The 16,193-nt window shown below is 33.5% G+C and overlaps 1 protein-coding gene across 1 annotated transcript; it reads right to left on the bottom strand.

Annotated features, from left to right (window-relative positions):
* Nucleotides 1-6,331: 6,331 nt before the first annotated feature.
* On the bottom strand, nt 6,332-11,486 carry LOC139522412 (complement C1q-like protein 2). Its single transcript, XM_071315928.1, has 4 exons — nt 11,345-11,486; nt 9,829-9,914; nt 8,253-8,264; nt 6,332-6,900 (listed from the first exon to the last, which is right to left on the bottom strand). Exons 2-4 carry the CDS (start codon nt 9,887-9,889, stop codon nt 6,497-6,499), a joined length of 477 nt encoding a protein of 158 aa, XP_071172029.1. The 5' UTR covers nt 9,890-9,914; nt 11,345-11,486; the 3' UTR covers nt 6,332-6,496.
* Nucleotides 11,487-16,193: the final 4,707 nt, after the last annotated feature.

The following is a 16,193-nucleotide window of genomic DNA, read 5'->3' as shown; positions in this document are numbered from 1 at the left end:
AATATCTAAAAGAACATTTGCACATCATATAAGTATATTTGCACATCATATAAGTATATATGCGCATCACATAAGTATGTTTGCACATCATATAATGATGTTTGCACATCATATAATGATGTTTTCACATCATATAAGGATATTTGCACATCATATGATGACAAGTGCACATCATATAAAGGTAAATGCACATCATATAAAGGTAAATGCACATCATATAAAGGTAAATGCACAACATATAATGAAAAATGGGCATAATAAGACAGTGTTGGCGTTCCATATTACACTGTTTTCTATTTCTACATCGTCAACTGAGAACATATGATCTAGTGTTGTGTCATATTTCTCTTTTTGATTGGATAATATACATGTTCTACTTTTATCAACACAAATACAATATACAGTATGAATGGAAGATAAGTTATTTTCATTTTCGATATCATCATTCAAACATATATAATCTAATATTATATCGTATTCTTTTTTTTGTTTTTTTACATAATGAATAAAAGTCATGGAAAAACATAAAATGAAAACATTGTTTATGTTTACCATAACATCAACTGGACACATACAATCCTTTAGTGCAAAAAGCTCTTTTATTTGTTTGTTTTTTACACTATAAATAAAAACACAGAAACAAGTAAATATATACAAATGTTCATGAAAATAGCTAGATAATTATACTATTTAATGTTTATAAAGTGTATTTACATTTAGTTGAGCTTGCTGATAGTTAGGTCCCTTTGGTTTCTTATTATTTGATGTACGTTCGTGAATTTGGTCGGTTGGTGTTGTTGCTGGGCGTTTGTCTTTGCGTCCATCAGGTGTTCCAATATTGCTGTTTCCTTGGAAATGAAAGAATAATGTTGATTGATTAGGATTCTCCTCGTCTTTATTAAGTTGCTGTGGACCGGTTTTTTTGCCAGACTTTTTTTAAGCTTTAGCTTTTGCTTTTTTAATTTCATTGTTGTGTTTAGCTGCTGAATTGCCTTCGTGTTCAGGCTCGTTCATATTAAGAGCTGCATCCTTTTTATTTGAAGCGTTATAGCTGAAACTTGCGCTTGTCACATTGAACTTTTGTAAAAAACGGAGACTGGTTATTGGTTCCCATCTTTTCAGTGTTTGTTTGTTTAGATATATTAAAATTTCTTCTTCACTTGTCGAATCTTCAGATTCATGCATGCTATCATTGTTGACATTGGCTGGATGTTCTTGGGCGTTGTCAATAACGGTCCCGAAATTTGGACATCCAGCTTTCTTATGACTTGGGTTATTACATGTTGTACATACCCATTCATTCGGACATTCTCTGAGCACGTGCCTAGTTTGCAGACATTTGTTACATGTAAGCTGAGAGGAATCAGTTTTCTGCTTTTTTTGTAGCAAAACGGCCATATATTTACCGATTCTTAGAGTTCTAGGTAAGACCTTTTCCATCGTTTCTCAGTATAATATTCTGTCTCCTGTTTGGCAATTGGTGAGAAAATCGTCAACTCTGAGTCGCTCTCTGTCCAATGTGTGGACTATACCTCCTAAATTTTCTACCGCCCTTATAATCTGTTCATCTTCAGCAGAGCAAGGGATGTTCTTGACTCCAACACGCCAGTGATAAGGATTGTCATGATCGTATACCTTTGAATTAGGATTGCGGGTATAGATTTTTTAAAGCTTTTTCGTTATAACCAGTCCCTTTGTTATTGAATGTCTCTGTCAGTTTCAGAGTCAGGATAAATGCGCCACATCCCTTTTATCCTTTGCAAACCTTTGAGGTTGCTAGTATTAAAAACATGATCAATAGATTTGTAAAGTTCAACATGGTTGAGAAACTGGTCTATGTTTGATTTGACATCACCAAACAGATCTTTCTCTAGCAGGAAAACGGGTTTAACAGAACCTAAAATCTCATGTGGATTCAAAGGGTTTTCAACTTGATTATCAGCCATCTGACAATTTTTCACTGCGTTTTTGTATGACTCGGGTAAGTTTTTAATATGGCTGACATCAGCACTGTTGATATCCGAACTTGCTATCATCAATGTGGTTTTTTTGTCCGTATATTTATCAAAGTTATTAAAACCAGCTACAAATGTAGTTTTAATTCAACTATCTACCCAGTAGGTACCTATTCAGTATACTTATACTCTGGATTACGTCTTTAATATATTGATTTGACTTGGTTTTGTTGGAGCGAAAAAAATTCAGTGGAATACCTTCGGCCCCTTACGTCCGATCCTTTGTTTCTTAATTATAATGAGGCTGACGTCATGCAGGAACTTCTTAGGAAGAAAGATAAGAAGTAAGCGATATCATTTAACTCTACTTTCCGCTATATAGATGATGTCCTTTCACTAAATAATTCAAAATTAGGTGACTATGTGGAACGCATCTATCCCATCGAACTAGAGATAAAGGATACTACAGATACAGTTGTATCACCAGCCCAGTAGCCAGTACTCCGGTACTGGCATGAAAATACGGATTTTTTGTGTTATTAAATTTGCTGTTACAAAATATTACAAATTATTATAAATTAAGGAATGTATCTCCCTCATGCAAAGCTCTGATTCCTTTCACGGATTTGGCTATACTTTTTGGAAATTTTGGATTATAGCTCTTCATCTTTTATATAAGCTTTGGATTTTACATATTTTGGCCACGAGCATCACTGAAAAGACATGTATTGTCGAAATGCGCATCTAGTGCAGAAAAATTGGTACCGTTAATGTAATTAAGTCGGTCTAATATCTTGACTTACATCTAGAAATTGACGATGAGGGTCAGTTGAAAGCAAAACTTTACGACAAAAGAGATGATTTCAGCTTTCCAATTGTGAACTTTCCATTTCTAAGTAGCAACATTCAAGCAGCACCTGCATACGGGGTATATATCTCCCAATTGGTACGATATTCCCGTGCTTGCATGTCTTATCATGATTTTCTTGATAGAGGGTTGCTGCTCACAAGGAAGCTATTACACCTAGAGTTCCAAATGGTGAAGTTGAAATCATCCCTTCGTAAATTTTTCGGACGCCATCACGAGTTGGTTGACCGTTATGGAATAACCGTTTTACACATGATATCGGATATGTTCCTTACGTCGTAACTACAATCTCCTTCTCTTTCATAAATGTGACCTACCGAATTAGACTATTTACCGGCTTTGTTATTACATAATCAACATGTGGAGCAGGATATATGTACCCTTCTGGAGCACCTGAGATCACCCCTAAGTTTTGAGGGGGTTCGTGTTGTTTATTCTTTAGTTTTCTATGTTGTGTCATGTGTACTAGTGTTTGTCTGTTTGGCTTTTTCATTTTTAGCCATGGAGTTGTCAGTTTATTTTCGATTTATGAGTTTTACTGTCCCTTTGGTATCTTTCGTACCTCTTCTATATAGACAATAATCAGTCACTTGTTAACCACGCTTGTTTGAAATTCATAACTAACATTTATGCCACTAGAGAGAAACTAGAGGCTCTAAAGAGCCTGTGTCGCTCACCTTGGTCTATGTTAATAGTAAACAAAAGAAGCAGATGGATTCGTGACAATATTGTGTTTGGTGATGTGATGTACATCTTACTTAACTAAACAGTCTTGCTGCTTACAATTATCTCTATCTATAATTAACTTGGTCCAGTAGTTTCAGTGGAAAATGTTAATAAAAATTTACAAATTTTATGAAAATTGTAAAAAATTGACTATAAAGGACAATAACTCCTTAGGGGGTCAATTGACCATTTCGGTGATGGTGAATTGTTTGTAAATCTTACTTTGCTGAACATTATTACTGTTTACAGTTTATCTCTATCTATAATAATATTCAAGATAATAACCCAAAACAGCAAAATTTCCTTAAAATTACCGATTCGGGGGCAGCAACCCAACAACTAATTGTCCGATTCATCTGAAAATTTCGGGGCAGATAGATTTTGACCTGATAAACAATTTTACCCGATGTCCGATTTGCTCTAAATTCTTTGGTTTTTGAGTTATATGCCAAAAACTGCCTTTTACCCCTATGTTCTAATCAAATCAAGATGGCCGGGTCATGAAAAACATTTTTTAAACATGATTGTGGCCAAGTTTGGATTAATTTGGCACAGTAGTTTCAGAGGAGAAGATTTTTGTAAAAGATAACTAAAATTTTTGAAAAATGGTTAAAAATTGACTATAAAGGGCAATAACTCCTAAAGGGGTCAACTGACCATTTCGGTCACGCTGACTTATTTGTAAATCTTACTTTGCTGAACATTATTAATGTTTAAAGTTTATCTCTATCTATAATAATATTCAAGATAATAACCAAAAACAGCAAAATTTCCTTAAAATTACTGATTCAGGGGCAGCAACCCAACAACGGGTTTTCCGATTCATCTGAAAATTTCAGGGCAGATAGATCTTGACCTGATAAACAATTTTACTAATGTCAGATTTGCTCTAAATGCTTTTGTTTTTGAGTTATAAGCCAAAATCTACATTTTACCCATATGTTCTATTTATAGCCATGGCGCAACTTGGTTGGTTGGCAGGGTCACGCCACACATTTTTTAAACTAGATACCCCAATGATGATTGTGGCCAAGTTTTGTTTAATTTGGCCCAGTAGTTTCAGAGGAGAAGATTTTTGTTAAGTTAACGACGACGGACGACGCCGGACGCCGGACGCAAAGTGATGGAAAAAGCTCACTTGGCCCTTTGGGCCAGGTGAGCTGAAAAGTAAAACAACAAAAGTTCCAAACTCAGTGGAAAGTCAGAACGGAAAGTCCCTAGGTGAATGGCTAAATCAAAAGCTCAAACACACCAAAAAATGAACAACTACGAGATTCCTGACTTTGAAATTGTATTTTCGTAGAACATGTAAAAAAATTGAAAACAAAACGTTTAATAACTTCATGCGTCCGAAGCGCTCAAAAGCCAAACATTTGAAATCCGAAGATTTATAATTGCCGAAACCGTCGAAGAGGTAGATGCCAAAAATAACTGAAATAAATAGTCAAATTGATCCTAAGCTAACTTTGGCTAAGGTAGTTGAAACCTTAGTTTCTTAATGATTTTAAAATTTATAAACGGACAATTTTAATAACGTTTGTTTAATCATGTCAGTACCGAATTACTGACTACTGATTTAGTAGTCCAATAAGCCGGCAATGGGCCATTATATGTATGGAATTTCCTATATTTGATATTGAATTTGATATCCTATACAAACAAGTCTTCAGATTTGCTGTTGAATGTTATGTTCCTTCAATCCATGACGGACTTCTGATTTGCAAAATGTCTTCCTTGTCTAATGTTGTAGTAGAGTGATTTTCATACAAGGACACTATAATTTGTTCTAAGTTTGTCGGGAAAGGGGGGGGGGGGGTAACAACATAATTATCGTGAAGAGATGATCAACAACATCCAGCATCTTTGTCTCTGTAAACAGACTTTTATCGACAAAGTTTTTCAACTTATGAATACGACGTTTTATCATAGACCTATTTGAAAAAGTTATCAAAGGTACCATGATTATAATTTAATACGCCAGACGCGCATTTCGTCTACATAAGACTCACCAGTGACGTTCATATCCAAATAGTTATATCGCAAAACAAGTAGAAAGTTGAAGAGCATTGAGGACCCAAAATTCCAAACAGTAGTGCCAAATACGGCCAAGGTAATCCATTCCTGGGATGAGAAAATCCTTAGTTTTTCGAAAAATTCAAACTGTTGACCCATTCTGATAAAGTCTCCATTTCAAACTGTTTTCGTGTAGCCTATGCTATGGCGTTTTTCTCAAAATTATTTTGAAATAATAATAATAATAACGTCTATATATGATGTGGTTCTCTTAACTTAGAATCATAATGTATCACCTTTCGGAGATGTTCATGTAACATTATGACTAAATCCGCATGCTAGTAATAACATGGACATAGGGGCTGTGAATATAAGGCGAGTAAGAATAGTCACATGTAATAGGGATTAGGTATTGTTCTGAATGATGTATCAAATAATTTCCTGATATGCATGATTACAATTAAATATTTAGGTGCTATAAGTATATCTGAAGCATACAATAAGAACAAACTGACGAAGAACGTTGCTTATGTTGATTACAATCGACTCCTTTCTTTCAGTCGAGAAAAAGCAGTATCACAATACATGCTGAGTGCTCTGGATTAAAAACCTGGTCCTTTAAAAAGATAGTGACAACATACATATAAAGACAATGTATTATGTTCCAGTCGCCATTAATTTTTGACAATCTCAATTAGGTACCCTTTGGAACACTTTTTATACATCATCGTATACTGTTGTTGTTGGATAGCTGCACATTAAAACAATGTTCTTGTTATTGACATTTATTACATATTGAATATTAATATTTAATTAACATTTATGTGTATTTCATGTTACTTTCATATTCATTGGCAGGTCAAAACAAATACCAACTTTAAAATGTTACCAAATGTAAACTTGCAAATTGCCCATACGTTACATTTTGTAGACATTATGTAAGTGTTATCAAAACTGCGCTGAAAGTATTATAAACACTAAAAAGACTTGACCCATTGTTCATTTGTACCCATAGCTTGTCTCCACGCTGCATTTGTAAATTGATAGATTGGGTTGCCATATCATATTCTTTGGAGGTGAATAGCCACACTACAATCTCTCCATTCTTCCTTAGAGTAGTATGACCGGTTACAAGGCCTGACATCATCGTTACAGTCACTTTATAAATACCATTGAGCGGAACAGTATATATACTCGTAACGGGATCATAGTTAGAGGCTAGGTCACCATTAATAAGCTTAGTGCCGTATTTGACAATACTTCCTGTCGGCACTGGTTGTGCATTTAGAACGGTTATACAACTTATTTTTTCTAAAGGAAATGTCGCTGTAAATGCAGCTGCAAAAAGGATTTAAAAATCGTTAAAAATCTAATTATACAAGTACACTTTAGTGCACATGACATGCCCAAGAATAAAAAAGTATTACTCTAAAATATTGTATACTGCTGTCAGTTTTCTATTATAAATTTTGTACTTGTTAATAAACACTATACAAACTTGATACACACATACACTTTTTGGTTAAACATTTCAAACATGACAGTGTTGATTGATCTTTTTCTTTTACATGATTAAATATTCTGAGATATAAATAAAAAGAAAGGACTTGGATAATCGACCCATTACATCAATACATGCAAATCGGGAAAAAATATAAATCGAAAAGTTTTACAATTTATTGACTTTTGAAAACGGCATACAATTATAAAGTACGAATTTTGCTAGTTGTGATTGACGCAGTCAGACATTGTCTTATAAAACTATTTTAATAATCAAAACTTTTAAGTGTTGTGTTTTGGATTGAAAGAGGGACGAAAGATACCAGACGGACAGTCAAACTCATAAATCGAAAAAAAAACTGACAACGCCAAGGCTAAAAATTAAAGCAGACAAACAATAGTACAGATCCTGCTCCACATGTGGTACCCGTCGTGTTGCTTCTGGATAACAAATCCGGTAAATAGTCTAATTCGGTAGGTCACATTCATGAAAGGAAAGGGGAATGTAGTTACGACGTAAGGAACATATCCGATATCATTTATGAAACGGTTATGGAAACGGTTATTCCATAACGGTCAACCAACTCGTGATGGCGTCCGTAAAATATACGAAGTGATGATTTTAACTTAACCATTTGGAACTCTTGGTTGAATAGTTTCCTTGTGAGCAGCAAACCTCTATCAAGAAAATCATGATAGGAAATGTTGAAGGGAGGAAAATAAGATCTTAAAGCTGACATAAGTCTGTAGTAAATAGTGGTATGTTTTATGTCTGTAATCACATGATTATCATGCGATACAATATTTCTTGATTAATGATACCGAAATATAAATTATCCATAAAGTACAATTTTTATAAATATTGGTAGATTTGATATAAATGTAGATAAATGTTTTTTGTCATATAAACTATTCTGATAATCATAACTACATATTTCTAATGCAGGATCAGTTTTAATAATGTGGTAAATGAGGACTCAAGTATTACTCAGTAGTACCGGGTATCGAACCAAACCGAGACACGAATAATTGGTTTCTTGTTGGACATTGTTGTGTTTCTTTATATAACCTTTGTTTCCTTCAGAATTTTTACTGATTACCCATACAAGTAAAATAGAACATTTTTGTTTTCAAATCCTTGTGCAAAACTGTTATTTATATGACTAAAATTGTTTATATAATATTCTTACCACGTATACAGCCTGAAAAAGATGTAAATAACAGTCAAAGTATATCTATAATTTATATTGAAAAAAGAGGGGGACTTTGTGTAAATATGTAGATGTTATATATAAAATGATACTCTATTTAGGGGACACTGGACGTTAAGCAACCAACAATCAATCAATCAATCTAGGGGAACAGCTTAATCGACGATTAACTAATTGTGCACATATATCAATAATTGCAGGTAATTTGTTTAATTGATTTCTCCACACCTACAACATGTAGTTTCCCGAATGTTTTATAGCTAAACGAATACAGGAAAAGTGTGGTAACCTAGCTATATACACATTAAGCACACTATGCACACTTTCAGAAGTAATGGTCATCTTATTTAATGCATACATTAGTGTTGAATATAGTATGTTGCCATCTACAAATGTATTTTTTGACGACGGGTTTCATTTCCTTTTTTTCCGCCATCGTATTCCATTCATTTGCATTTTCATTTCAAAAGACTTATGAATTTGATCAGTCAAAAGTTAAATTACAAAAAAACCAAACTCGGAAGGAAATTCAAAACGAAAAGACCTTTATTAAATGGCAAAAATACATACAAGTATAGCGAACGGAAAATAATCGTCATATTACTGACTTGGTACAGGCACTTCCTTTTGTAGAAATCTGTCATAAATTGGGGCACAGAGGGCATTAGTGTTATACAATCGTACTTTAAAAACAAATAACTGTTTTGACAGAAAAAAAACATGTAGACAAAGAACATAGCAAAACATAAAGACAAGAACTCAACAGTCACCATAGCACAATCACATAGTGTCGAAATTTAGAAACAAAAACGGATAATCAGTAAAGATTAAAAATACACAACGACAAAATAGGGGACTGAAACACATAATTAAGATAATAAACAACGACGGTGCATAGAATCTAAACTTCAAAATCAAAATCGTCTCGCTTGTTTCCGTTTCTGGTATTGAGATAACTTTTTGTCTTGTCTTGCTGAACGCGAGGCGATATTTCATTATGCCACAATATAATTTATTTCCGACTAAATACTTAGATATGGAAGTTCCTTCATTCATATTAGTTCCAAATGGAAGAACTAATCTAGGGAACTGGTATCAGGCGGGTTTGGAAAGACCTTGAGTAATAATAGAATTTGAGTTTGCAGTACTTAAAGCAATTCCTGTTTTACATTTATAATTAATGATCTGTAAGTTAGCTTAAGCTTGCTAATAACAGAGAAAAACACACAGTTTTGATTGAATGTTTTTACTTTCAAATGTATCACAGGAAGAATTACGATCAATTGTTTTAAACACATTGCGAAATTATGAAGTTTTTGAATTGTTTTGTTTGGATGTAAAGGTTAAACTATGTTTATAGATAAAGCAGCATTGGCGTTCAAATGTTTGAGTTCATGAATCCAAACGCTATAACCACCTGACATTGATAACTATATTTTCATTTAGTCTGATTGTTCATCCTGATTACTTTTAAACATTAACATTTACAATGTTTCAGTACATACATATTTTGACATTTTGGTAACTTAAAATCGTGACTCAGATAAAATCTTACCTGTACTCGTACGACACATTGAAACAACCAAGATACATGTTAAAACAGATCTCATAATCATTGTAATTGAGAGTTGATAAGCGGTTCTGCAAAAAGAAAATTACTTAACTAATGCATATATATAATATTAACATGAATGAAGGCGAGAATGCTGTTACCGTAAGGAAAGCATCGTGTATGAAAATGTATATTCATATATATTTACATATATCTTGTTCAGGAAAGGTATATAATAAACAGATGATTATTTTTTCGACGCTTGCTGAAAGCCAGCATTTAATACCTTTTAACAATCAAACAAAAATATATATTGAGTAATGGTAGTTCTTTATAATCAGTAGTTATGATTCTAAAGCAATAGTCAAGTCTTTATTTACACAAAGCTCGCAACCGGAATACTTGAATGATTATAAGCATTGTATGCTTATGAGCTTTGGCTTCCAATGGGTCGGTGTCATAACTGCTGGTCGCTCTTTTTCCTAACTTAACACTAGTTATTAGGTCTGCACTCCTGAATATTTTGTTTGTCATTTACTGGAGTTTGACTGTTTATTTCTTTGTCTAATTAAGTTCAATTCAAAATTACTATTGTAAATAACTACTGTTTGAGTAATTGTTGTCTTTAATAAAATTGCAAAAATATATCAGTTCAATATTAAAGATTTTCCTTGTTTTAGAAACAGTTCATTGGCAGTCGGTTCTTCACTTTTTACAGTTTGTTTTTCTAGCTTATAACAATATCGGGTTTTCAAGTTCACCAAGATCTGCCATAATTCGGCAATTTAGGTTTAAACTGCACACTTATGATACTAGTCATAGAAATAGTACAAACAATAAAATTGAGAATGACAACGGGCAGTGTGTCGAGTAAGCAACAATCCCACCAAAGAGTTAAAAACAGCCGAAGGCCACCAATTGGTCTAAAACACTGCAAACCAATACTGTACCCGGAGTTGGACTAGATCGAGTACGTAGTCCTTTTGGTGAAATAAATAACACAATATCCTTAATATTATAATTTGTGATTGATTTGCCCATAAAAAAACCGTATGTAATGTACAATTTGTTCTACATGTTTTCTTTATTTGAATGTAAACGAATTCAAATATTTGTTTTAACCATTTTAATATTCATTATCAACCTATTTCGATAAGCTGCATAAAAAAGTAGTTACGATGAAACTTCATAAACGACACGCAAAGCTAACAACCATAAATTAACTATTACACTTGCAATTACAATGAACAATTACAATGAACAATTCAAAAATTGAAGTTTGAGTTTGTTTTTCTACAATTGTACAAATATGTTTCATTACAATGTCGATCGCACATTTCGTGTAAGCCTCGAGTCTGAAAAGTCAAATAAGACTTTACCAAACAGACTTTTGGTATATTATATGGAAAGGCTTCCCGTCTATAATAGTGTGATCCGGAACACTATTAAGCTGTTGACACTACGGCATTAATCATGTTTGATCGATTCCATTTTCATAATTATGATATTAATAATTTACCTGGTCTTCAAGTTTTCTTAAATGATGAAACTATTCTTGTTGGAAACAATCTTGCCACGACATGGATGCACATTCATATTTATAGTTTGTAAATCAGTTAATTTATCCAGATTATGTAACATATTTTTGAATGCCACGTTAAAAACATTAATTGCTTTGTGTAAAAATATTGTAACAAATATAATGTAGGCGGTTGATTATATTTGGGCACATTGATCTTTGTATTGCGTAGTATGTTTGAGGATGACCATATTCAAATGTATGCACATGCTTTTTATTTATTATAAAAAAATAAAAGTAAAATCACCCTTTACGGTAATGACCACTCGCACCAGGTAGTTTATATTTAAAAAAATCTCAATTTTTTTGTTTAGTCTTATGATATTAATAAAATTGAGAATGGAAATGGGGAATGTGTCAAAGAGACAACAACCCGACCAAGATGTTTACCAAAAACGTCTATACGACACGATATTCAATCTATCATATATATTCATAAACATGTCTACGTTGAAAACAACGTTCAAACCTATAATTGCGTTGAATTAACACAATTATCATACGTGGCTTGCAAAACGAAGATCTTGGTAGAGGGATCTAAATACAGTGCAAACACCATTTTACAAAAGACCAAATTAATGAAAAAGTATATTTTAACAAAACGCATTTGACTAACAGGTCGAGCAACGGATGTTCCTAAACGCTGCTGACTGTCATTGTCGATTGCCAAAAAAACAATTCACCAGTTGTACCAAAATGGATATAGATATAGTTACCAGGTGTCGAGAAAAAAATGCAAAATTAAACAAAGACAAAAAGGAGAAAACAATGATGATATTACACTTAATAAGCGGACAAAAGTTAAAACAAAATTTTTTTTTTTTTCTTCTTCAAATGTCTCATATTATTTTTTTTATCCATTAAAATCTAAATATGAACTACTACTTAATGTATGATTTTTAGAGTCTAAAAAGAAGTTTTGATAGGTTAAACAATAGATGAAATGATGATTGAAGTCATTTGTATATATTATTATTTAATTTTGCCTTAAGATAGTAAATCTTATACCAATTATCATTGGTTATTTCAAAACATTTCAAAACCAATACCTTAACAAATGGAACAATGTAATTTGATTGCAGACAACTTCCTGGCGTAACCAACAGACCAGAATTTCAAAAAACTCTATTTAACTGTACGACATTTAAACGCCTGCACATTTTAAGTCAAATAATAATAACTATTATCCCCGGCTTAGTGTATATCTAGGATTTTGATTGGCTAACGCACGTCGTTACAAAACCCATAGCCCCTGGGTGTTGCTAACCCATATCCCCGGACGTTGCTAACCATTTTACTGGGGAACTTCACGCAAGTTGTCCTTAGTTCCATGATTGCTCCTTCTAAATATTGAATTCTGTAGATTATCCATAATGTTTGTAATTAAATATTTAATTCATTACCGATTTTGTCCTAGTATGGCGATCATTTACACTCATTTCATTAAATGCTTCACTTGACTGCCACATTTTCGAGAACTGGGACTACTGACCTAGCTATGCAAATGACCCACGTTGACGTCACACCATCTATGTCGTAACTCTCACAACATTGAGCGCCAAATTTGACTCAATCCAGTTCTCTGTCTCCGTATTAAACACGTCTTTTATTTGACTAACTGTAGGGTTCTACCATAGGTAGTACCCTACACCCCGTAAAAAATATGTAGAATTTCCAAATTTCAATGAAACTTTTTTAGATAATGAAAAAAAAATTGTTTTCACCTTACACTTTGTATCCGAATTTCCATAAAACTCGCCCGATTCGGACTAAGACCGGGGATAAATTCGTTATCTACGTTCATATCAGTAGATATGGATATTTTAACACCCTTCAGTACCCTGTACACCCTACGGCTACGCCTCAGGGGGTCAATTGACCATTTCGATGATGTTGACTTGTTTGTAAATCTTACTTTGCTGAACATTATTACTGTTTACAGTTTATCTCTATCTATAATAATATTCAAGATAATAACCCAAAACAGCAAAATTTCCTTAAAATTACCGATTCGGGGGCAGCAACCCAACGACTAGTTGCCCGATTCATCTGAAAATTTCAGGGCAGATAGATCTTGACCTTATAAACAATTCTACCCGATGTCAAATTTGCTCTAAATTCTTTGGTTTTTGAGTTATAAGCCAAAAACTGCATTTTACCCCTATGTTCTAATCAAATCAAGATGGCCGGGTCATGGAAAACATTTTTTAAACATGATTGTGGCCAAGTTTGGATTAATTTGGCACAGTAGTTTCAGAGGAGAAGATTTTTGTAAAAGATAACTAAAATTTTTGAAAAATGGTTAAAAATTGACTATAAAGGGGAATAACTCCTAAAGGGGTCAACTGACCATTTCGGTCAGGCTGACTTATTTGTAAATCTTACTTTGCTGAACATTATTACTGTTTAAAGTTTATCTCTATCTATAATTATATTCAAGATAATAACCAAAAACAGCAAAATTTCCTTAAAATTACTGATTCAGGGGCAGCAACCCAACAACGGGTTTTCCAATTCATCTGAAAATTTCCGGGCAGATAGATCTTGACCTGATAAACAATTTTACTAAATGTCAGATTTGCTCTAAATGCTTTTGTTTTTGAGTTATAAGCCAAAATCTACATTTTACCCATATGTTATATTACTAGCCATGGCGGCCATCTTGGTTGGTTGGCAGGGTCACGCCACACATTTTTTAAACTAGATACCCCAATGATGAGTGTGGCCAAGTTTGGTTTAATTTGGCCCAGTAGTTTCAGAGGAGAAGATTTTTGTAAAGTAAACGACGACGGACGACGACGACGGACGACGACGGACGACGGACGACGGACGCAAAGTGATGGGAAAAGCTCATTTGGCCCTTTGGGCCAGGTGAGCTAAAAAGTAAAACAACAAAAGTTCCAAACTCAGTGGAAAGTCAGAACGGAAAGTCCCTAGGTGAATGGCTAAATCAAAAGCTCAAACACACCAAACGAATGGACAACTAACAGATTCCTGACTTTGAAATTGTATTTTCGTAGAACATGTAAAAAAAATGAAAACAAAACGTTTGATAACTTCATGCGTCCGAAGCGCTCAAAAGCCAAACATTTGAAATCCGAAGATTTATAAGTACCGAAACCGTCGAAGAGGTAAATGCCAAAAATAACTTAAATAAATAGTCAAATTGATCCAAAGCTAACTTTGGCTAAGGTAGTTGAAACCTTAGTTTCTTAATGATTTTAAAATTTATAAACGGACAATTTTAGTAAAGTTTGTTAAATCATGTCAGTACCGAATTACTGACTACTGATTTAGTAGTCCAATAAGCCGGCAATGGGCCATTATATGTATGGAATTTCCTATATTTGATATTGAATTTGATATCCTATACAAACAAGTCATCAGATTTGCTGTTGAATGTTATGTTCCTTCAATCCATGACGGACTTCTGATTTGCAAAATGTCTTCCTTGTCTAATTTTGTAGTAGAGTAATTTTCATACAAGGACACTATTATTCTAAGTTTGTTGGGAAGGGGGACAACAACATACTTATCGTGAAGAGATGATCAACAACATCCAGCATCTTTGTCTCTGTAAACAGACTTTTATCGACAAAGTTTTTCAACTTATGAATACGACGTTTTATCATAGACCTATTTGAAAAAGCTATCAAAGGTACCATGATTATAATTTAATACGCCATACGCGCATTTCGTCTACATAAGACTCACCAGTGACGCTCATATCCAAATAGTTATATCGCAAAACAAGTAGAAAGTTGAAAAGCATTGAGGACCCAAAATTCCAAATAGTAGTGCCAAATACGGCCAAGGTAATCCATTCCTGGGATGAGAAAATCCTTAGTTTTTCGAAAAATTCAAACTGCTGACCCATTCTGATAAGTCTCCATTTCAAACTGTTTTCGTTTAGCCCATGCTATGGCGTTTTTCTCAAAATTATTTTGAAATAATGGTCTATATATGATGTGGTTCTCTTAACTTAGAATCATAATGTATCACCTTTCGGAGATGTTCATGTAACATTATGACTAAATCCGCATGCTAGTAATAACATGGACATAGGGGCTGTGAATATAAGGCGAGTAAGAATAGTCACATGTAATAGGGATTAGGTATTGTTCTGAATGATGTATCAAAATTTCCTGATATGCATGATTACAATTAAATATTTAGGTGCTATAAGTATATCTGAAGCATACAATAAGAACAAACTGATGAAGAACGTTGCTTATGTTGATTACAATCGACTCCTTTCTTTGTAAAGTGAACGGGAGGGAATGTTCTATTTTTTGCATGAAAAGAATCGGATATTTCTTATGAAAAAGGCCTACGTCCTAAATAATACTCACCAGTCTGTATATTGGAGGAAATATATTTATGCATCATTTGTCATGTGCATAATCTCTTATAAATTTTAGTCCGCTAACAAGCAGTAAAAAAATGATAGTTCCAATGTAATGTAACCCTTGCAGATGATTAAAAAGTAAACAAAGGTCATCAAAGCTCATAGAGGGCGATCTAGATTTTGAAGACTGTTTTACATTAGGCCCAAATAAGTTTGCAGTCGAGAAAAAGCAGTATCACAATACATGCTGAGTGTTCTGGATTAAAAACCTGGTTCTTTAAATGAGATAGTGACAACATGCATATAAAGACAATGTATTATGTTCCAGTCGCAATTAATTTTTGACAATCTCAATTAGGTACCCTTTGGAACACTTTTTATACATCATCGTCTACTGTTGTTGTTGGATAGCTGCACATTAAAACAATGTTCTTGTTATTG

Source organism: Mytilus edulis, chromosome 5 (assembly GCF_963676685.1).
Source record: "Mytilus edulis chromosome 5, xbMytEdul2.2, whole genome shotgun sequence".
Classification (NCBI taxonomy): Eukaryota; Metazoa; Mollusca; class Bivalvia; order Mytilida; family Mytilidae; genus Mytilus; species Mytilus edulis.
Note: the sequence above shows the minus strand (reverse complement) of the source record. Positions and strands in the feature narration are given on the sequence as shown.